Source organism: Tachysurus vachellii, chromosome 5, assembly GCF_030014155.1.
Source record: "Tachysurus vachellii isolate PV-2020 chromosome 5, HZAU_Pvac_v1, whole genome shotgun sequence".
Lineage (NCBI taxonomy): Eukaryota > Metazoa > Chordata > Actinopteri > Siluriformes > Bagridae > Tachysurus > Tachysurus vachellii.
The window spans coordinates 10,519,622-10,542,840 of NC_083464.1; the positions used below are offsets into that span (position 1 = coordinate 10,519,622).

Below are 23,219 nucleotides of genomic sequence, written 5' to 3' on the forward strand. Positions count from 1 at the left end.
ATAGATAAAATATATTTCACTTTGGATAAAGGTGTCGTGGAAGTTTTGAGAGAATTAAAGCATAAAATATCACACTGGTAGGCACGGGCAAGAGTAAAAAAGGTTTCATGTATTTATTGTGTTCAGCTGTGCAGCAGGACCCAATACTCTGCATGTAACATGAGAGAGGAAGGGCCCCGATCATTGATAACATCAGGATTTTATAGACAGGAAATAAATGAAACAGGACATGTAAAAGCAAAACATCATCAACCATTGGCTTAGAAGCCTGTTCATCTTCTGGCCAAGCTAATCTGTATCCAGCAAGGTCCCATGAGAACAGTCTGCTGGAAGCTGTTTAAGGAAAACAACTGCAATCTCTAGTCACAATAACTACCAGCCATGAGAAATATAGAAGCATAGAAGGACAGGTTCTTATGAACATCTCTAAAGTGAAAATGTTCACTACAAAGGTGTCTGCTAAATGCTGGAAATGTAAATGTAACTGATGGCAACTGTGTTAAATACATGGCATTCATGACCAGCTATATCAATTATGTGACAGTTTACAAAACCATAAACACATTCTCCAATCACAAGGGGTCCACTCCAAGATTGTCTGTCAGGTGGCAGGCAGACAATTCTGTTTGATGGTCTAGACAATTGAAGTGAAACTGGCATTGGGAACGAGGAATGTCAGTTTGCTGGCAATTAAAAAGAGTGTGCATTAGTATGTGAGAGGTTATCAACAAGGGTGATGGTCAGTCTAACCCTTATTACGGCATAGTAGTAAAAATGTACATTGGTTTAGTAGTCTAACATAGTCTTAGAGGTTATCGTCAATATGAATTTGGACCAGAATCAGAAAACTCTAAATTGTTAAGAGCCTGAGAATTGAATGCCAGTAAAAGAAATGCCACACCAAAATGACAGTTTGCATAACCTGTATTAAATACACAGGGCTGGCACATACATATAAAAACACATTTATGAAAAATAACAAACTAAAATAATAGTGTGCGCACGTAAACAAAACCCATTTTTTCAGTTTCTTTGAGCTCAGTTCATCACTTGCCTTTGTTGACGAGTTCAGTTTTTACAGTTGGGGCCCTTTTTTTAGTTTGTGTTCATCCTACCACCACGAAGATGAAGATGATGATCCTGGCAATCCATCCTAAGTCAGTCACAAACACGGTTGACTCGCCACCCAACCACCTGGATCGGGAATCTAGTATAGTCAGTAGGAGCAATAATGATTACAAAACTGGTTTAATTCACTCCATGTTGTTTTTTTTTTCATCTTACCAAGTGGATAATGCAGCCTCCTTTGCTCAAGTGCTGGCACCAAAAAAAAAACGTGCAGCAACACAAAACTAGAGGCGTTTTTTTGGCCATTTTTTTTCATGACCACCACTATTGGTGACGAAAATGGTGACTCTGACTAATGACTCCTGCATCAAGAAGCTCCTGAATGTGTTTGTGAACAGCTTCGAGGGTAAGGATGGCTGCTCAATGACTACGGACTTCTCACTCTGCAAGCAATAAGCTACAGCAACTCCCTCAACTACTACAGTTTCACCAGCTGGAATGACTTTAGAGCTTCTGTCTTGCACTGTCACTATTCTGTGGTGACTGCTGTTGGTCTGTTTTTGTCTAAGCTCAAGACATTTAAGAACTGCTCTATAGCCATGTGGGATTGGTTGACGGTGTGTCAATACAGCTTCGGAGTACATGTCACACAATACATCAAGGGTATTGGTGCCTATAAGCACAAGAGACTGTGAAGTGGGTCACATGTCAGGAACAACCAATGCGAGTGTGTTAATATCCATTGACGCTCCAATAAACTCTTTCGGAAACGTTACAGTCATTTCTATGTAACCTAAGTAGGGTACGGACTGTCCATTTGCTCCTTCCACCTCCAAGAGATCATGTAGTGGCTTAATCTCCTTCTCTGAAAAGTGCTGTTCATAAAATGACCGGGGAACTGTTGTTACTTGGGAACCCGTATCAAGTAAGCAGTTGGCTTCTTCACCTTTTATGTTGACTGTAGCTGTACTCTTGGTGCCAACCAACCCCTTAGGAAGTTTAAAAGGGTGATTCTTACTTGAACCTGATTCTTACTTCTTTCCAGAAAAGGAACGAAGCCTCACTGGAGATTGCAAATGTGGGCTAACATCTTCCCTCCTTACAGTATGCTCAACCACCACCTTCTGTATTTCTGCTGGGTTTATGTCACTCACTGAAAGGGACAGAGCTTTCCCTCCATTAGTTAACAGGTCTGAATCGGTGATACTACAATTTTCTTCCCATGTGGCATCCAAGAGTGAGACGAGGGGCTGTTGATCTTCGGGGGTAGGATATTGAAGTGTCACAACTCTTGTCTCAACATGTGAAGGGGACACTTCTATACCAATAGGTTTCATAGCTTCAATATCTTCACCAATCTGAGACATCATCTCTTTCAACACCTCACCATAGTCTTTGCCACTTAGCTTGGCCTAGCCCTTTAACTCAGCTAGATATGTTTTTGTAACATTACGGCCAATCTGTGTAGTTTACACACTGCTTTATGCTTTTACAACATATTTAGCACATGGATCACCTTGCACTGTTTATGTGTACGGCAAACGTGGCTCTAAGTTCACTAAAGCTAGACCGCTCGAAAACTCAATGATCAGGTTTTGGTAAAATTTGGATTTAGAATCATCAACAAGAAGGGCTTTTTCGATGGAACCGTACTTCTTAAGGAAGTCAACAACTTGCTCATCCTGATCTGCTACCTGGGTTACCCCACTAACGATCACTGCATTTGAAATTTTAACACCTGACTTCTGTATGAAATCCATTTTGCATATTCCTTCAATATTGATATTCAGTGTCTCTGGCTCCTGGCTGGCTCGCCAATTATGTAACCCTTATTATGGCATAATAGTAATAATGTACATTGGTTTAGTAGTCTAACGTAGTCTTAGAGGTTATCGTCAATACGAATTTGGATCAGAATCAGAAAACTCTAAATTGTTAAGAGCCTGAGAATTGAACGCCAATAAAAGAAATACCACACCAAAATGACAGTTTGCATAACCTGTATTAAATACACAGGGCTGGTACATGCATATAAAAACACATTTATGAAAAATAACAAACTAAAATAATAAAGTGCACATGTAAAAAAAAAAACCTTTTTTTTTTTTTTCTGTTCTCAGGATCTCTGCACGATGTTTCCAACTCTTTACCAAAACCTGACCATTTTAGTGGAATTCACTACCTTTAGCTCTGTGACAAACAGTGGATTCAGGCACAGCTCTCTTTTACACTCTACATTACAACACAGTATATTCAGTATAAGCAATAATGATTACATAACTGGTTTAATTCACTCCATGTTGTTTTTTTTTGGTCTTACCAAGTGGATAACACAGCCTCCTATGCTTGAGTGCTGGCGCCAAAAAAAAGACGTGCAGCGACACAAAACTAGAGGCGTAACTGTAACGGAGCCTAGCTAGCAGCTGATTGGTCAGCTCACTGCCTCATAGAGTTCACCCATTTGCTCACTTACAAGTCAATCAAAGATACAAAAATAAAGGTTAACCCTTTTGTGACTTGGTTAGACAGCTAAATAGGGTTTCTCATTATTAAGCCTGGCTACACCAGATTTACATGGAAAACCCAGGTGAGCTACAGTAACTGTAAGAAGCTAACTGTAAGAAGTTGTGTCTGGAATGGCAGAACATGTTGGTGGACACCAGTGGTAAGGGAAGAAATGGTCAAGAAGTAGGCCTTCTGAATAACATTTTTATAGGACTCTAGGTTTATTTTAAAAGTATAGCAATGAATTGTAATGCAAAAAGAATGCATGGAAAAAGTTTGGAGAGCTAATGGACAAAGTTATCAAGTGACCCCAATGATATTCTGACAACCTGTTTAGGACATAAGGACCAATGTCAAGCCCAGCTTTCAAAGTGCAGGAAGTGTTAAAACCCAGCAGAGGAAAAAGTCCCTCTTAAAGTTGTTAAAAGGCTTGATTGGAAATTGGAATACAAGGACAACGTGGGTTATGTGATTAGCACTGGACATGGTTTTTGGGGTGTAATCAACATGCCTCTTCAGTTCTTCAAAGTTGCTTGGAGCTCTGAGGCAGTTCCTTTGGACTGGCAAACTGTGGTGGCAGTACCAGTTTTTAAAAAAGTTGGGGGCATAAGTGTTGCCTGACAAAACTTGGAACAATTATAGAGGAATCGCACACTTCACTCTTCCAGGAAAAGTCTGTGTCAGAGTTCTGAAAAAGGGACATTGCCTATTGAACCTCAAGAGGTACAATGTTCTGCTTAGGATGTGAAATAGTTGGCTAGCTCTTTAGAGTGGCATAGTTTTGTGAAAGGCTCATGGGAGTTTGCTAATACAGTCTACATACATTTGGTGTATTTTCAAGGTTGTTGATTGGGTGTTTCAACATTTGTTGCTGGTAAGCGGGATATCTGGATTGCTACTTTATGCTTTGCTGCTCACCACAGATGTAAACAGTGGTTATTTGACGTACTGGAACCTTCAGGTCAGCTCTTGGTCACTGTAACCACATTTTCCCCCATTAACCCTTAAATGTAGCTCTTGACCAGCATCTGTCTAAGTTTATGCATCACACTGTCGCAACATGGCTTATTGGATATTTGAATGAGTGAGCAAATGTGTATGTATATCTAATCAAGTTCATAGTGATTATTATAATTTTCAGATGTTTCAGAATTCCTCATTTGAACTTGAATATAGCCCATCTGATTACATGTTGACCAATCATTCTGATTACTTTTCAGCTTTAGACCATGTAGTAAGCACACAGTACATATTAAAGTTACATACTGTAATGGGGAATCATGACATTGTGCTACTTAAGCATTACAAGGCCTGTTCCTTTTGAACAATATTGATGTAATTATATTGACGTACGTGACACGTTTTCGGATTGTGTAGGAAACCCTTCCGCTCTCCCACTAAAGGATGTGTCCTAGTTTGCAGGGGTTAGTGTTGAAAACACAAGATCAACTATCAAAGTTGGTCTTACCTTGAACGCAGGTGTCCTTCGAAGTCCCCTCGTTCTTCTACCTAATCTATTGTTTTTAATCTTTAAATGAAGGAGGCAGACTTAGACATTTTAGTCTTTTCAGGATCCTCACAATGGGAGGCCTTGTTTTTATTAAAAGTAGTGTAATACAGATAGATGTGTGTAATATATGTAAAATAAAAGCACAAATAAAAACTCCTTCAAATAATCAAACAGTATTCGAATAAGTAAAAGTTATTAAGATGCAAAGATTAGAACAACCCCGCCTCGAACCGCCACCTTATTGTGGTGGAGGGGTTTGCGTGCCTGAATGATCCTTGGAGCTATGTTGTCTGGGGCTTTCTGCCCCTGGTAGGGTCTCCCAAGGCAAACAGGTCCTGGGTGACGGGCCAGACAATGAGCAGTTCAAATCCCCCCTCATGAAGAACTCAAAATCAAGGTCCATAAGGTTGCCCGGTATGGCACATGCGAACGCCTGGTGGCCGGGTCTTACCCCACGGGGCCCAGCCAGGCTCAGCCCGAAGGAGCAACGTGGGGCTGATCTCCCATGGGCCCACCACCTGCAGGAGGAACCGTAAGGGGTCAGTGCATTGTGGATTCGAAGGAGGGGGCCTCGGCGACCCAATCCCCGGACACGGAATCTGGCTCTAGGGACATGGAATGTCACCTCGCTGGGGGGGAAGGAGCCTGAGCTGGTGCGGGAGGCTGAGAGATACCGACTAGAGATAGTTGGGCTCGCCTCCACGCACAGCTTGGGCTCTGGAACCCAACACCTCGAGAGAGGCTTGACTCTCTACTACTCTGGAGTTGCCTGCGGTGAGAGGTGGCGGGCTGGTGTGGGCTTGCTCATAGCCCCCCTGCTCATCCGCCATGTGTTGGAGTTCACCCCGGTGAATGAGTGGGTCGTTTCCCTGCGCCTTCGGGTCGGGGATAGGTCTCTCACTGTTATTTGCGCTTATGGGCCAATTGGCAGTGTAGAGTACCCGAACTTCTTGGCGTCTCTGGGAGGGGTGCTGGAAAGCGCTCCGACTGGGGACTCTGTCGTTCTACTGCGGGACTTCAACGCTCACGTGGGCAGCAGCAGTGACACCTGGAGGGGCATGATTGGGAGGAACGGACCCACCGACCTGAACCCGAGTGGTGTTCTGTTATTGGACTTCTGTGCTAGTCACGGTTTGTCCATAACGAACACCATGTTCAAGCATAAGGGTGTCCATCAGTACACGTGGCACCAGGACACCCTAAGTCGGAGGTCGATGATCGACTTTGTGGTTGTTTCATCTGACCTCCGGCCATATGTCTTGGACACTCGGGTAAAGAGAGGGGCGGAGCTGTCAACTGATCACCACCTGGTGGTGAGTTGGATCCGATTGCGGGGGAGGAAGTTGGACAGGGTCTGCTGGGAACGTTTGGCAGAGTCTCCGGTCAGAGAGATCTTCAACTTCCACCTCTGGCAGAGCTTCAACCAGATCCCGAGGGAGGTTGGAGACATTGAGTCCGAGTGGACCATGTTCTCCGCCTCCATTGTCGACGCGACCACTCTGGGCTGTGGCCGTAAGGTCTCTGGTGCCTGTCATGGCGGCAATCCCCGAACCTGGTGGTGGACCCCGGAAGTAAGGGATGCCGTCAAGCTGAAGAAAGAGTCCTATCGAGCCTGGTTGGCTTGGGGGACTCCGGAGGCAGCTGATAGGTACCGGAGGGCCAAAACGAGCTTCAGCCTGGGTGGTTGTGGAGGCAAAAACTCGGGTCTGGGAGGAGTTCGGTCGGCCTCGAAGAAATTCTGGCAAACCGTCCGGCGCCTCAGGAGGGGGAAGCAGTGCCCTGCACACACTGTTTACAGTGGGAGGGGGAATCTGCTGACTTCGACTGGGGACATCCTCGGACGGTGGAAGGAGTACTTTGAGGATCTCCTCAACCCCACCGAAATGTCTTCCACTGAGGAAGGATAGGCCGAGGGCTCAGTTGTGGACTCGTCAATCCCCCAAGCTGAGGTCACTGAGGTAGTTGAGAAGCTCCTCAGTGGCAAGGCACCAGGGGTGGATGAGAGCCGCCCTGAGTACTTCAAGTCTCTGGATGTTGTAGGGCTGTCTTGGTTGACACGCCTCTGCAACATCGCGTGGCGGCTGGGGACAGTGCCTCTGGACTGGCAGATGGGGTGGTGGTCCCTCTGTTTAAGAAGGGGGACCGGAGGGTGTGTTCCAACTACAGTGGGATCACACTCCTCAGCCTCCCCAGAAAAGTCTATGCCAGGGTACTGGAGAATTCGGCCGATAGTCGAACGTCGGATTCAGGAGGAACAATGCGGGTTTTGTCCCGGTCATGGAACACTGGACCATCTCTATACCCTCACCATTCAACTGTGTCCCTCCTGGCAACCTGTGGGGGGTGCTCTGGGAGTATGGGGTCCAGGGCCCTCTGCTAAGGGCTGTCCGGTCCCTATATGACCGGAGCAGGAGTTTGGTTCGCATTGCCGGCAGTAAGTCAGACTTATTCCCGGTGCATGTTGGACTCCAGCAGGGCTGCCCCTTGTCACCGGTCCTGTTCATTATTTATAATGAACAGGACCATTATTTATAATGAATAGCTCCTGTCTCAAGTGGAGGAGTTTAAGTATCTTGGGGTCTTGTTCACGAGTGAGGGAAGGATGGAGCGGGAGATCGACAGGCAGATCGGTGTATCTGCTGCAGTGATGCGGTCGATATACCGGTCTGTTGTGGTATATCTCTCTATTTACCAGTCGATCTACATTCCTAGCCTCACCTATGGAGGAGGACAAGATCCTGGATACAGGAGGCCAAAATGAGTTTCCTCCGTAGGGTGGCTGGGCGCTCCCTTAGAGATAGGATGAGGAGCTTGGTCACTCGGGAGGAGCTCAGAGTAGAGCCGCTGCTCCTCCACATCGAGAGGAGTCAGCTGAGGTGGCTCGAGCATCTGTTCCGGATGCCTCCTGGACGCCTCCCTGGGGAGGTGTTCCGGGCATGTTCAACCGGGAGGAGTCCCCGGGGAAGACCTAGGCCACGCTGGAGTGATTATGTCTCTCGGCTGGCCTGGGAACGCCTCGGTATTCCCCCAGAAGAGCTGGAGGAAGTGTCTGGGGAGAGGGAAGTCTGGGCATGCGTTTGTTCTATGATGCACCCAGAGTATAACATGCACTGAGGCTGTCAACACTAGAATGCACACACAATGTGATTCAAGGCGGGCTTTTATACATTCTGTATCATTACTGTTGCCAGTTGGATTTGGCTGTCGGGTTTGATCCCCTTTGAGCCTTCTTGACGGCCAACATCTTGTCCACCAACCATTTCTCATCTCCCAATCATATCTCGTGGGCGACTCTGTGTGCTACTAATGTATTTTTTTCTCTATTCTCAAGGTTAACACTTTTATATATGGTTATATGGTTGCAGTTAACTTCCTGCAGCTGTGATTACATATGACTGAAGCTTTCTCTTGCCGTGGAATTCGACAGCAAGTGTTAAAACCCTTCGCATGCAGGTTACTCCCAGCGAATACACAGTAGGCTTCATAAGCTTTCACTACAATAAACAGCTTTTCATCTAAGTTTACAGTCAAAATAAGTAATATTAATCTTATCAATTCTTTTAAAGGAGAAACGTCTGAAAATAAAACATAATAAAACATAATACATTATAATCTTTTCTTTTGGAATCTTCTTCCAGCTGTCTGGGTACAGCGTCTGATCCCGCTGCGTCTTCTTCTAAACACTCATATTCAAAACTTTCAACTCTTCAACCAACTCTTCAACCTTTTTGTATTTTTAAATCAATTTGTTTATTTACCTTACGTTTCTATTTTCATTCCCTATTTTTCCTTCTCTTTGTATTATCTATGTCCGTCTGTCTACTGACGGATAAGTTAATAATTGGTTGTGGTGTACCTTTATATTTGTTATTATTTATTTGCTGAGAACCCGGGCGTAGGAATATTCCTGTAACTCCCTCCTGTACATGCCAGTGTCTCACAACATCCCGTACATGCCAGTGTCTCACAACAATATACTGATAGATTTTTTTATAATTAACCACAAATAGTTTCCACTTTTGGTTCCATCAGCATTTTCTGTTCAACTTTTTTAAGCACCTCTAGGCCGAAACATGATTCATCTGATTACACATTTTGATATTGGTTTAGCAAAGACACACATGACATGTATACATAGCCTTTTCTCTAGGTGTGTGTCTATAATACATGTAATGTGTTAAGCAACGGCACAGTATATGCATTGTATATTGTAACTACTTTATTTTTTTCTACATTTAAGAGATCTGGGTATGATCAATGACTTTCCAAAGACATCTGTAAAAAGTTTCACTCTTCATCATGTCCTTTCTGTAGCAAGGGAAAAAAGATGTAGATTACAATGTAATTTATACAAGGAAAACTGATATATATTCCATTTGTATAGTATGAAAAATTGTTGCCTTTGAGCTTGTATATACTTGCCTTAGAGCCTATATCACGGCTTTTAGCCCTCATCTTATTAACCTGAGACTCTGAAATATCAGCTCTTTCCTCTGCCTCATCCAGCTCATGCTGCAGCTTGCGTAATTTGCCCAAACTGGAATTAGCCTGTTCCTCCTAAAAATAACAACATAGTTAATGGAAATATAAACATGAAAACCAATACAAATTTTAAAGGTTATTCTTTAATTCACTTACTGCCTCCTCTGAAGATCTCTTGTAGGATTTAACCTTCAGCTGGAGTTTATCTACTAGGTCCTGAAGACGGGCCAGGTTTTTACGATCCTCTTCAGTCTACAGAAACATGGGGAGAATGTAATAAACGTAATTTAATTTTATGTTCTCACTTGGATTGTGATTTCTGACATTTGGAAGAAATAGAACCTGATAAGTTAGCTCCTTAATGCGGCGCTCGTATTTACGGACACCCTTAATAGAATCACTGGCTTTTCTCTGTTCCATCTCCACTTCAGCTTCAAGCTCTCTGACCTAAAAATGTTTTAAAGAGAAAACATTCAGTAGAGTACATGTATGGTTAATAGTGGATATGAAATGATATTTGTTTGTGTATTTATTTATTATTTACCCTAGCCTCTAGCTTCTGGACCTGCTTCTTGCCACCTTTCATGGCGATTTGCTCAGCTTCATCCAGACGGTGCTGGAGGTCTTTAATAGTCTGCTCCATGTTCTTCTTCATGCGCTCCAGGTGAGCACTGGTGTCCTGCTCCTTCTTCAGCTCTTCTGCCATCATGGCAGCATCAGTGATGGCTTTTTTGGCTTTTTCCTCAGCATTCCTGCACTCTTGGACAGCCTCCTCTACCTCAGTCTGAAGCTGGGAAAGGTCACCCTCCAGCTTCTTTTTCTGATTTAGCAAGCTGGTGTTCTAATTCAAACATAATAAAGTTTACATTGAGGCCCTGATAACAAATAACAAGCTCAAATGTATGTGCATACAGAAAAGGTGTGACATATAATTTTCATATCTATATGGCTTGCAAAGCAGGGGTTTAGTTTTGTGCTTTTATTCATCGTGTTGGCTGCAAATTTCTTAGAAAATCACACAATAGTGAATCTAAAGTCTAAACACTCTGTGCCTCCAGTGTAGTGGCGTGACAGTGAAATGAGATAAACATGTGAATTGAAGCATTTTCTCAGGCTCTGTTAAAATGACGTTGGCAAATATCATATGAAATCATATATCATATTTTTTGATACACAGACAATCTTAGTATGGAATAATTTTGAGTGGTATAATTTTGTCTTCAACTTTCAAATCTTGGTGTATTGTTAGTAAATCAGGTTTTCCATGCTTATACAAATTTCTCTACAAAGATAATCTACAGATTCAGACTGTACCTGGGAGTGCAGTAGCTGAACCCTCTCACTGACATCCAGCAGTTCTTGTTCAGCCAGTTTGCGGCCTCTCTCGGTTTGCTCTACAAGGGCTCTCAGTTCATCCAGTTCGGCCTGGAGTAGATTGTTGCGTCTCTCCACAATAGCAATGTTCTCTTTGAGATCATCGTTACCACGAAGAGCATCATCCAGCTGCAGTTGAGAATCCTGAAAAAATACAAAATGACTAATTTAATTTAAAAATCTCAGTATATTTAAATCCAAATTATGCTAAGCATTTTTTGGCATACCTTCATATGTCCATGGAGACTCTTTAGCTGTTTCTGGGCCTCTGCAGCCTGTCTGTTAGCCTGGCTGAGCTGGATCTCCATCTCATTTAAGTCTCCTTCCATCTTCTTCTTAATTCTGAGGGCTTCATTTCTGCTGCGAGTCTCAGACTCTAGAGAGCTTTGCAGGATGTCCACCACTCTTTGTTGGTTTCTCTTGGCCTGCTCCATTTCCTCATCCTTTTCAGACAGTTTACGCTCAATTTCAGCCTTTACCTGGTTGAATTCCAGTTGAGCCCTCAAGATCTTGCCTTCTTCATGCTCAAGAGATCCCTATCATTAACAAATCATGAACAAGATCAATATTAGCCCAGAACACCTAATTACACTAGATATGTTTAAAAGGGAAATATTTAAAAGCTATTAAAGATTAGGTTGAATAATTGTTTTATATGGATTCTTAGTTAAGAAATAGATCTATTTCCTTAAAAAAAAAAATTAATCTCTTACCTCAGCTTCTTCTAAAGCGGACTGAATCTCAGCTTTCTCCTGCTCCAACTGTTTCCTTGCTTTTTCCAGCTCATGAATACTCTTCCCGCTTTCACCAAGTTGTTCAGTGAGATCAGAAATTTCCTCTTTTTAATAGAAAACAAGTAATTAACACTGAAATTTAAACAATTATTTTGAATAATGTTCAAATGATAAGAACCTTGCAAGTTCTTGTTCTCCCTCTTCATGGTCTCCAGATGGTCCAAAGACTCCTCATAGGAATTTTTCAGTTTGAAGAGCTCAGTGCTTAAAGATCTGGCCTCTTTCTGAGAGCTTTCCAACTCAGACTGGGACTCTTCATACTTTTGCTTCCATTCAGCCAGGACCTGATTAAAATATGCACACATACTTGGAAAGGCAGTACTTTAGGAAGATTTTATGTGAACAACCATTTTAAGACCACCCCATTAAGTTGGATTTTTAAAAAATGGATATTCTTGTTGAATATTTGTTGATTAACCTTGTTTAAAGGACTTATCCAAAATATCAGTGTATGCATTTATTTTTGTACCGACCTTGTCAAAGTTTCTTTGCTTCTTGTCCAGAACAGCAGCAGCAGCATTGGACCTTTCTACATCAACCATGAGATCTTCAATCTCATTCTGCAGTCTGTGTTTAGTCTTATCCAAAGATGAACATTTGGCATTTACAGCTTCTACAGCTTCCTCAGCATCCTGTAAACGCTGAGCAAGTTTCCTCCTGATTTAAGTAAATATGTTAAATAAATAGATGTTAATTATCGCAGCTTGTTACAAAACTGATTGTAAAATTCATTATTTCTAAAATGTCAAATTAAACTGAATTGTGATTATATAGACAGGTTATAAAAAAGTAAGGTTTTATGTACAAGGCACTTACTTTGCATCCTCCAGCTCTTCTGTTCTCTGGATGGCATCAGTTTCATACTTGGTTCTCCACTGAGCTACCTCAGAGTTTGCTTTGGAGAGACTGCGCTGTAGCTCAGCCTTAGCCTCCTGCTCCTCTTCATACTGCTCTCTGAGCAGGTCAGAATCATGACGAGCCGACTGCACTGCATGAGCCAGGGCATTCTTGGCCTGGAAATCAGTTGATAGCATGGTTATAGTTTAGTGGGTTTTTTGTAGGTTTTATGTGCTAATTAATGAGCATTGAAAGATACCTTGACTTCCTCTTCCAGCTGTCTCTTGAGATCCTCAATCTGCTGGGTGTTGGACTGTTTCCCTCTTGTCAGCTGAGAGACCAGTGAATCCTTTTCTTCCAATTGTCTGGAAAGCTCACCTGAAATGATGAGACAAATCTAAGATGAATTACACTATGTGTATATGGTTTAATGTTTTGTTGCTGACAGGCTTACCATTTTCAGTTTGAAGCTTTGCCTTCTGCATTGAAAAATCATTGATTGTGCGCTGGCCTTCCTCAGCTTTGGTTCGGAATTCACTCATTTGGTCTTCCAAGGTTCTACACATTTTCTCCAGGTTTGTCTGGAAAATTTGATGCATTTTGATATGTTTACTTTAAAGATAAAATATACATGTCTGTATACACTGTACATAATTATTCATTGCTACCTTGGCTTTAACAATGTGCTCCATGTTGGAGACAACATCATCCAGCTCCAGTCTCAGTTCACTCTTCTCCTTCTCAAGCTTCTGCTTCACTCTCTGAAGGTTATCAATCTGCTCTCCCAGGTCTGCAACACTGTCAGCGTGTTTCTTTCTTAAAGTTGCAGCAGTGGCCTCATGATGCAGGGTGGCCTCTTCAAGGTCTCTGCGCAGTTTCTGAATCTCTGCCTCTCTCTTCTTGCTCATTTCAATCTGAGCTGCAGTGGCACCACCAGCCTCCTCCAGCCTCTCGCTGATCTCTTCCAGTTCTCGAGCCAGATCTGCCCTTTGCTTCTCAACCTTGGCACGAGCAGCTCTCTCAGCCTCCAGCTCTTCTTCAAGCTCTTCAATACGAGCCTATTTCCAGAACATTTGCTTTTAAAAAATTTACATTTCAATAATGCAGACATTTTGTTTTGTTTAGTTTTCTTCCATTACCTGCAACTCCTTCAGTTTCTTCTGGAGTTGGGCTCCCATAGCTTGTTCATCCTCGATTTTACTGTTAAGTTGGCTGACCTCAAAGTCTTTTCTGCAGAATAAATAGGATATTTTAGTTTCTGTGCCATTATAAATGCTTTGAATTTCACAAAATATATTTGAATTCTTACTTTTTAAGCCTTTCCTCCATTTGCTGCTTGTCATTTTCCAAATCCATCACACTTTCTTGAGTCAACTTCAAGTCACCCTCAAGTTTTCTCTTGGCTCGCTCAAGGTCCATTCGAATTTTCTTTTCTTGTTCGAGAGATCCCTCAAGCTAGAGGATGTCAGTGGGGTAAAAAAGAGCAAATGTATTATCCTCTTTAGTCCTCTGTTAAAATATTTTTATTAAAGTATTATCTGTTACGCACATCATCAACTTGCTGCTCCAGTTTAGCTTTGGCTTTGGTCAGAGTGTTGACTTTGTCCTCCTCACTCTGCAGATCATCCAGTGTTTGCTGATGAACTTCCTGGAGAGCTTTTTTCTCCTTGGTCAGCTTGGCGATGATTTCATCCAGAGCCGCCATTTCCTCAGTCAGGTTTTTAACCTAAAATGTATAGCAATGCTTCAGTACATTGAAACAATGCTTGCTTTTAACACAAGTGAATTGTACTAAAGTAAATGACAGTACAATTACAATGATGGTAGAACCTACCTTATTTTCAGTAGCATGCTTTTCTTTCTCCACTTTGGCCAAGGTAAGCTCCAGATCATCAATGTCTTTCTTCAGCTCAGAGCATTCATCCTCAAGTTTTCTTTTCTTTGCAAGCAACTCAGCATTCATTTCCTCTTCATCTTCCAGTCTCTCAGTCAACTCTTTGGATTTAGCTTCAAGTTGGATCTTGTTCTTAATTAGACCTTCACATCGCTCTTCAGCATCAGCAAGGTTATCTTGTTCCTAAAATACGCACATCATGTTTTAAGAGCTTAGAAAAACGGAATTCTTGTGTCAACAAAGAAGCATAACATTATAAAATGTATATAAAAATAGCAAAAATTAAAATGCTCATTTTGATTATTTCTACAGCACTTACAGATTGGAATTGGAGGTGTAGGTCATTTTTCTCTTGGAGAAGAGAGACCATTTTCTCTTCCAATTCTTTCCTGCGAGCTTCAGATTTAGCATAGGCCTCTTTCAACTTGGTGAATTCTTCTTTCATATTGGCCATTTCTTTCTCAGCCTCAGCTGACTTCAGCAACGGTTTGATCTTAAAGTACAGCTTCATCCATGGCCAGTTCTTCACACCCATGAAAGCTCGGACATTCCACTGGATTACCAACAAGGCATCCCTGAAATGATGACATTTTTATTGATTTTTCTGTTCTTCAAGAAATTTGTTTAAACATGATTTGACTTGAGGTATAACCTACCTCCTGTCAACCATCTTCTGAAATTCATCCCTTGATATGAGACCACGAGCCCTCGACTGAATCCCAGTAATGATAAGTGCAAGGCGTTCATCTCGCATCTCCTCAAGTTCTCCCAGAAGACCAGCCTTGAAGAACACCTAAACAGAGTTAACATTAAAGATAATGTGTTAGAGAGGAGATGACATTGAAGAAATTGACATTTAACAATTGACACTAATTTGACATTTAATTTGTCTAAGCCTTATACCTTTGTGTGTCCCAGTTTATACTGGTTGTGGTCAATGTCCAGAGAGCCAAGTAGTTTTTCTGCACCTTTCTTGTTGTCAATAAACTGCCCCTCAGGAATAGCAGCAGGATTCAGGATACGGTAACTAAATGCAAATTTGAAAATAATCAGAACCTTAATTACATTCCAGTTCTAGAACATTTACCTGAGTTATATTCAATTTTACTATCACAACTCACCGTTGTTTGAAGTCACCATACAGGATCCTGTTGGGGAAGCCCTTTCTGCAGATCCTGATGCCTTCCAGCACACCGTTACAGCGTAGCTGGTGCATCACAAGAGGATTCTCCATGGCCCCAGGAGTCTTGGTCTCATTGGGGATGATGCAGCGGACAAAGTGTGGGTGTGTGGATTTCAAATTTGTCATCAACTTGTGCAGGTTTTCCTGTAGACAGGATTAAATCAAGTGTTACACCATATGGTATATTTATGCTGTCATTTATATATGTCTCTATATGTGTCTTCCCCAAAATGTTTCCCCAAAGTACAAAGCACATAGTTAATCTGTCTTTGTACGCTTTAACATTACAAATTCCCTTTGTTTGAGACCCAATCTGTTTCACTATGGATCTTGCTAAGACTTGCTTACAGTAGCTTTCTTAGGTTGTTATGGAAGAACTCAAGTGGCCTTGAGTACTGGTCTCAAACCCATTATACAACTTTGGAATGAATTTAATAAATTGCCTCGCATTAGTGTTCTGCCTCACCAATGCTCTTGTGGCTGAAGGGGAACAAATTCTCATATATTTCAAAATATTTTTTCTGTTTTTTTGCAGAAGAGTGTAGCTGTAACAGCACCAAAGGGGGAATAACAATTCCATATTTTTGCCAATGGTTTTTAAACAGGATGTTCAACAAGCACATATTGTGCTTGGATGCGATGGTCAATTCTCCATTCTGACCATATACCATATTTTGAATTCCTGTATATATTTTCCTGAACTGTAATATCATAAGTGATTAATAACTTACACGATGGAGTGCGGACACAGTCTGAAATGAAGAACCTTTCTTTTTTGTACCTTTGCCACCCTTTGATTCAGCTGTTTAAATAAAACAATTATACTGTCATCAACAACTGATATCATACTTGAGTCTTACCTTTGCATTTTTTGGGCCAGACATGGTCTTGAATGAGAATACATGTTTGGAGACAGTTTTCAATTTAAGAACAAATGAAAACAATGCTATGCTCAACTGTATTTAACATAGGCAGCCATAGCAATGTTCCAAGAAGGTGAAAAAATTTACCTTTTATATGTTTCCTGCATTTAATCTGTTCTCTGCACCCATAACATGATACATATGTAAATTGCTTTTTTCCCAGAATATATCTTACGTATTTTTGTTGTCAGCCCCCACCTATAATTTGAGCTTCACCCTAACAGCTTCTTGGGCCAGCTTAGAAATTTGAATGCAAGCGTTTCATTACTAATTTCCAACCCACCCTTCAGTCAGATTTATTGCACTTTAACGGACAAGTTTTCTCATTAAAGATTATACCTGGTCAATGCAGAATTGCTTTCCATTAGTCTAAAGTTTTGAGACATTATTCTCCAATTTTTGAAATATCCTTACCAGCGTCAGATCCAGCATAACCAGCAAAGAGAATGCCTAACAGCTTTAGAGTGGACTTCTGGAATAGCCCCACAACAGTTTCATTGAGTGGATCCTTGTTTTTCACCAGCCAGTTGTTAATGTTGTAGTCCACAGTGCCAGCATAGTGAACCAGGGCAAAGTGAGCCTCTGGTTTACCTTTCACAATCCTGGGCTTCTGGAAGTTAGCAGATTTGCCCAAGTGATTGTCATAAAGTTTAGCTTTGAATGTGGCATCACTGGCTTTGGGGAACATGCACTCCTCTTCAAGGATGGACATGATACCCATGGGCTGAAATTTAGATAGTAAGTGGTCAGTGATATGTTTTTGGAAAATAAAGTGATTTTTTTTTTTTTTTTCTTTCAGTCTATGCTTAGTATTGTATGTTCACCTTTTCAATAAGCTCAATACAAGCCTGCAAGTCCATGCCGAAGTCAATGAACTCCCACTCAATACCCTCTTTCTTGTATTCTTCTTGCTCCAGCACAAACATGTGGTGGTTGAAAAACTGTTGCAACTTCTCATTAGTAAAGTTGATGCACAGCTGCTCAAAGGTGTTGAACTGCAGTAGAAATACAGCGTCATTAATAAGGATGAAGCCAAAAAAAGTAGAGATAAAAAATACTAGCAACATGGATGAAAAACTAAAAGCGGTATTGATTTAACACGTACATCAAAGATCTCAAAGCCAGCGATATCCAGCACACCAATGAAGTACTGGCGAGGCTGCTTGGTGTACAGAGATTGGTTAATTCTCACAACCATCCAAAGGAACATCTTCTCGTACACTGATTTTGAAAGAGCACCAATTGCATAGTACACCTAAAAAAAAACAGAAGTAGTAAATTATTAAAGATGTCATCTTTAGAAGAGGTGAATAATACAACAGAAAAAACTCAATTTTATTACCTGCTGCACATTCTGTCCCTTGGTGACCCACTCATTTCCGACTTTGACTCTTGGGTGACACAGAGCCTTAATCACATCGGCAGAGTTTAGACCCATCAGATATGAGACTTTGTCAGCATCTGTTTATAGTAGATAATGAAGAAACTGTGAATTGCTGTAGTGCAAATTGTTTAATGTGCAGTACTACACCTACACCATATAAACATTTCTTAAAGGATAACACTGACCCTCAGTGCCGTCAGCCTCAGCCTGCTCCTCTCTCTGCTTTAGCTTGAATTTCATGTTACCAAAGTGCATGATGGCACCAGTCAGTTTATATATACTATTCTTTTCTTCTTTGGTAAAGCCTAGCACATCAAAAGCTTCCTGTTGGCCAAATACATTGTATTATACTATATATCATGGATAGAAAAATATATATATTTAAGAGTTACACATACATCAGTAGCCATAAGCTCATCAGCATCATTAATAGAGGCCACTTGTGTCTCTCCTTGGGAGATAAAGGCATAGTCATAGGGGTTGTTGGTGATGAGCAACATTTCTGTAAGATAAATGAAATGCACATTCACAAATTTGTCTACATGTATCAAATGTATATGTCATCAAATCAGACCAACTACAGATTCCTGCACTAACCCAGCAATTCTGGTTTCTTTTGAGACAGGATCTGGTAGAAGATGTGGTAATCTCTCTCAGCCTTGAGCTGAAAAGTCACACGAGACTTTTCCAGAAGATCTAGATAAAAAAGTTCACATTGCACTTTGTTCATTATAAGCAGTTCTTTTGACACTTGAAAATTTGTATGAATTAGATTTGTACTTACAAGTCTCAATGTCAGCAGAGGACAATTTTCCACTGATACCAAAGTGGATACGAATGAATTTACCCTATGGGTAAATAAGACCAGGTAAGTTTTACACATTTCCTTTGTTTGTACAAGATTAATACAAACATATATGAAATAAACTCACAAAACGAGATGAGTTGTCATTTCGGATGGTCTTTGCATTACCAAAGGCCTCTAGGGCAGGGTTACACTGGATAATTTGATCCTCCAGGGTGACCTAAAAAGGTATTATATGCATTTAGTGGCTTATATTTAGGAAAAGTGTGGCTAAATAATCTTCTTAATAATGTCAGTAACCTTTTTCTCCGAAGCTGAATCTTTCTTTCCAGGTGCTGCTGCAATGCTAGCAAAGTACTGGATGACTCTCTTGGTGTTGACAGTCTTTCCTGCACCAGATTCTCCACTATTTCATAGTCACATATTCATAATAAGTATACGCTGCATTGTATGTGTCTTTAAAAATCAGGGTAAATTTTCTACTTACGTGATCAGGACTGACTGGTTCTCTCTGTCTGTTGGTGAAAAATGTAAGAGAGTAAAAAAAAAAAAAAAAAAAGGTTAGATATGTTGACACAATTAATCAGAATGGTATTACATTCATTCATTCATCTTCTACCGCTTATCCGAACTATTCTCGGGTCACGGGGAGCCTGTGCCGGGAAGGGGAGCCTCAATATGATCTCAGGTGTCATCGGGCATCAATGCAGGATACACCCTGGACGGAGTACCAACCCATCACAGGGCACACACACTCTCTCATTCACTCACGCACTCACACTGCAGACAATTTTCCAGAGATGCCAATCAACCTACCATGCATGTCTTTGGACCAGGGGAGGAAACCGGAGTACCCGGAGGAAACTCCCGAGGGGAGAACATGCAAACTCCACACACACAAGGCGGAGGCGGGAATCGAACCCCCAACCCTGGAGGTGTGAGGCAAACGTGCTAACCACTAAGCCACCGTGCCCCAATGGTATTACAATACATGATATTTACCTGACAACATGTACTGGTAGGCGTTATCAGAAATGGAGAAGATGTGAGGAGGAGCTTCTGTTCTCTTCTTGCCTCTGTAGGCATCAACAACTTCCTGGTTGTACACTGGCAGCCATTTGTAGGGGTTGATAGTTACACAGAAGAGTCCTGAGTAGGTCTGTAAGAGAAATTTAAGAATGAAATCAACATGTGACATCTTTATTATTATTGTGTTCTATGAGACTCATATCCTTTTTACTCACATAGATCATCCAGGCTGCGTAACGCTCTTTGAGGTTAAACAGCACAGCAGGTTCATGCAGGAAGGTGAACATAGCCATGTCCTCAATTTTATCAAACTTTGGCGGGTTCTGAGGGTGAATATCACACTCTTTCACAGTCACTGTCTGTGAAATAGAAAAACAGAGGCTTAGACCATTAAAGAACTGGCTAAATGATGGTTCATTAGTTCATCAGTAGTTCGAAAAGATCTACCTTTTCAAACTCAGTTTTGACAGTAACACTGCCTCCATCACGGCTGGTGACAGATGCCTTGACAAACTCGACTTCAGAATCTGGCACAAAGCATTCCCGTTTCATATCAAAAAGACGAGTCTGGGCTTCTAGTCGCTCCTTGTCTGACTTACGCAGAAAAGGAGCTGCGACACCAAACTCGGCCATTAATGCGTCACCCATCTTTCTAGAGGATTTAAGATATATTCAATAATCAATACATTTGAACTTATTAATGTAGAAGGAGAGGAAATGCATTTTATAAAACAGATTTTTTGTGTTGTTTTTTGAGCTGTGTTATTGAAATGCCAAAGCAACATTTTTTTAACACAATTTATTTTTGTGTGGTTGTCTGAATGTTTGCATAATTTGTGATATCTGTTAATATTCAAAACAAGGTAAGGATCTTTTAATTTTTTCTTTGTATATAGAAATGTAATACATACATTTTATGGCAAAGACAGGAAGTATGATTTATGCTTGACCTGGAACAGACAGAATACACAACTTTATACAACTGAGCAATTGAGGGTTAAGGGCCTTGCTCAGGGGCCCAACAGTTACAGCTTGGTGGACCTGGGATCGAACTCACAACCTTTCGATTGGTAGCCCAACACCTTAACCACTAGTCTTATTTTATTACACTATATTAATTAATCAGTAGTGTAAAAATTCATAAGCATGACTTACCTTGATGTGTGATGTAGATGTAGTGTTGTATTTGTTAGAGCCTCTCTGTGTGTCTCTTTATATAGAGTCTGAATAAAAGTAGTGTTGCAACAATTCCAATGGTGGTGACATTGTCATGCCCTATTTGGCTAGGTGCGTGTGTCACAAAGCCCTTTTTGGAACACAGAATGTACGTTTAAATGAAGCTGCAGCAGAGCAGCTGGAAGGCATTAGCAGTAAAACAATGAAAAGTGTGTAAATAAGAAAAGGCTTCTATAGTGTATATGTCAATACAATACTTACAATACAAGTTTAAACTTCCTTATCTATTATACCTCATATGGTAAGGGATATGTGTCAAGGTGGATATTGGATATGTATATCTGAATTTCCATCACAAGCTGTATTTCTCAATCTCAGTACAGCACCCGCTAGGAATTTTACAGGTTATCTTTGTGTCCAAGGATAAAAGCAAGGAAACAATGCAGAGCTAGCTTGAGACTGAGAATACTGTAGAACAGCACTAAAAATGGTAAGGTAAAAAAAGGTAAAAATGGGAATTTAACTTCTATGACCTTGGATTTGACCAAACCACAGAAGAGAGGTGTTGTTTTTGTTTGCATGCTGCTTTTCAGCTGTTCTTAAACACATTTATTTTTTAATTTTTCAACAGCACACAGCAGGCATGCATTTACTGAATTCTAGAATATTTTCCTTTTTCATATTTTTCACGTCCTTGTTAAACATGCATTAAAATCAGGAAAGCAGTTAACCAAGGTGGACCCAGTTGTTGTAACCTTTGACAATGGTTATCGTTTGCTTGGGTGAGGTCACTATGCATATGTCTCTATGCATTTACTTTGTGAGTTACCTACATGGCTGAAATTCAAGATTTAGAACAACTTGTTCTAAATGTCAATAAACCAGACACACATTTATAATTTTAATAGTGAAATTTATTGTTATGCATGATGTTCAATTATAAAATATGTAAGTACAAATACGTCTCAGCCCTACGTCACTTATCTAAGGCTGTAAAGAATTGCCGGTTAAAAGAACACACTGATAATTAACGTTTTCTTCCTTTTGACATTATATTAGCAACTTTTAATGGACCTCAAAATATCACTACATTATGTACATTGATACAGAGAACTTGTAAAATGTTATATTAATATTTGACTGTATGTAATGGATGTCTAACAAGACTAGAAAATCAAACTTATTATCAAATTTACATAATCACGCTGGAAAACTAAACCTTTTTAAGCTGCATTCTGAAACTGGATAGTTATTCTGAAAGGACCATTGTGTCAACTAGATTATTCTAGTTTAAGACTATTATCAATATTGTTAAATATTTTGTACTGAAACAGGTCAAGCCTGTCCTCACCCCTGTTTCACAGTTGACATGCTCCGTCTCATCAAGTACCTTACTTAGTCTTAACGCTTGTACAGTCTATTCTAAGCTATTGCCCATTCTCAGCTGTTTGATTATCTGGATTATCATCACACAGGAGCAAGGACTGAAAAAACAGTGGTACTCCTCCTGTGTTGAAATCTGTAACCTGAGCCTTATTTTTGTCAAACACTGCACTATTATTAGGAGGTTCCTGCATCTGTTCTGAACAAAAGGTGAGAGAGACTCTCATTTTTTCACACATCCATGCAAAGAGACCATTATTGGTACTCTTTTATGGAAGAATACAAAAAATAATGTATCAAATTTTTAGCAAAAATCTATAATTTTTTTCTCTCAACAAAACACTGGTTTCAAAGTTATGGGCCACCATACATTAATTATTTGCTGAAAACTGATCAAGAGCAAAGAACAGCTCAAGGTTCTTCCAATTATGTTAAATAAGTTTGAAGAACTTCAACTTATTTATAAGAACTTCAAACTCCCTTCTATGTGTAGATGACGGTGATGATCCTCTTTTTTGGAATATTTTGCAATCATATGTTTGGGTAAATGGAGTTGCAAAGCTGCCTACAGATCACTTGGTGATTCACTACAAATGGTAGCAACTAGGTGCATCAAGTTAACCCAGGATACACTAAAACGATGACTTAAAATCTAGTGACAGGGTGCACAACTTGTACAGTGCCTTGCAAAAGTATTCATACCCACTGAACATTTTCACATTCTGACCACAAACAAAAATGTATTTTATTAGGATTTTATGTGATAGACCAACAGAAAGTGACACATAATTGTGAAGTTAAAGGAAAATGATAAATGGTGCCCAAATTATTTTTACAAATAAATATCTGAAAAGTGTGGCGTGAATTTGTAT

The 23,219-nt window shown here is 40.7% G+C and overlaps 1 protein-coding gene across 1 annotated transcript; it reads right to left on the reverse strand.

Moving 5' to 3' along the window:
• Positions 1-9,380: 9,380 nt before the first annotated feature.
• Positions 9,381-20,737, reverse strand: LOC132845439 (myosin-7-like). Its single transcript, XM_060869406.1, has 38 exons — positions 20,700-20,737; positions 20,236-20,440; positions 20,004-20,147; positions 19,762-19,918; positions 19,247-19,274; positions 19,060-19,165; positions 18,887-18,979; positions 18,739-18,802; positions 18,552-18,650; positions 18,353-18,456; positions 18,140-18,278; positions 17,913-18,031; positions 17,676-17,825; positions 17,395-17,565; positions 16,985-17,294; positions 16,379-16,449; positions 15,586-15,791; positions 15,368-15,491; positions 15,121-15,257; positions 14,784-15,039; positions 14,405-14,647; positions 14,120-14,296; positions 13,880-14,025; positions 13,710-13,800; positions 13,239-13,628; positions 13,025-13,151; positions 12,830-12,948; positions 12,550-12,746; positions 12,207-12,390; positions 11,852-12,017; positions 11,653-11,777; positions 11,167-11,475; positions 10,880-11,083; positions 10,110-10,406; positions 9,908-10,012; positions 9,722-9,817; positions 9,484-9,640; positions 9,381-9,391 (listed from the first exon to the last, which is right to left on the reverse strand). The coding sequence occupies exons 2-38, from the start codon at positions 20,434-20,436 to the stop codon at positions 9,381-9,383; spliced, it is 5,823 nt and encodes a 1,940-aa protein (XP_060725389.1). The 5' UTR covers positions 20,437-20,440; positions 20,700-20,737.
• Positions 20,738-23,219: the final 2,482 nt, after the last annotated feature.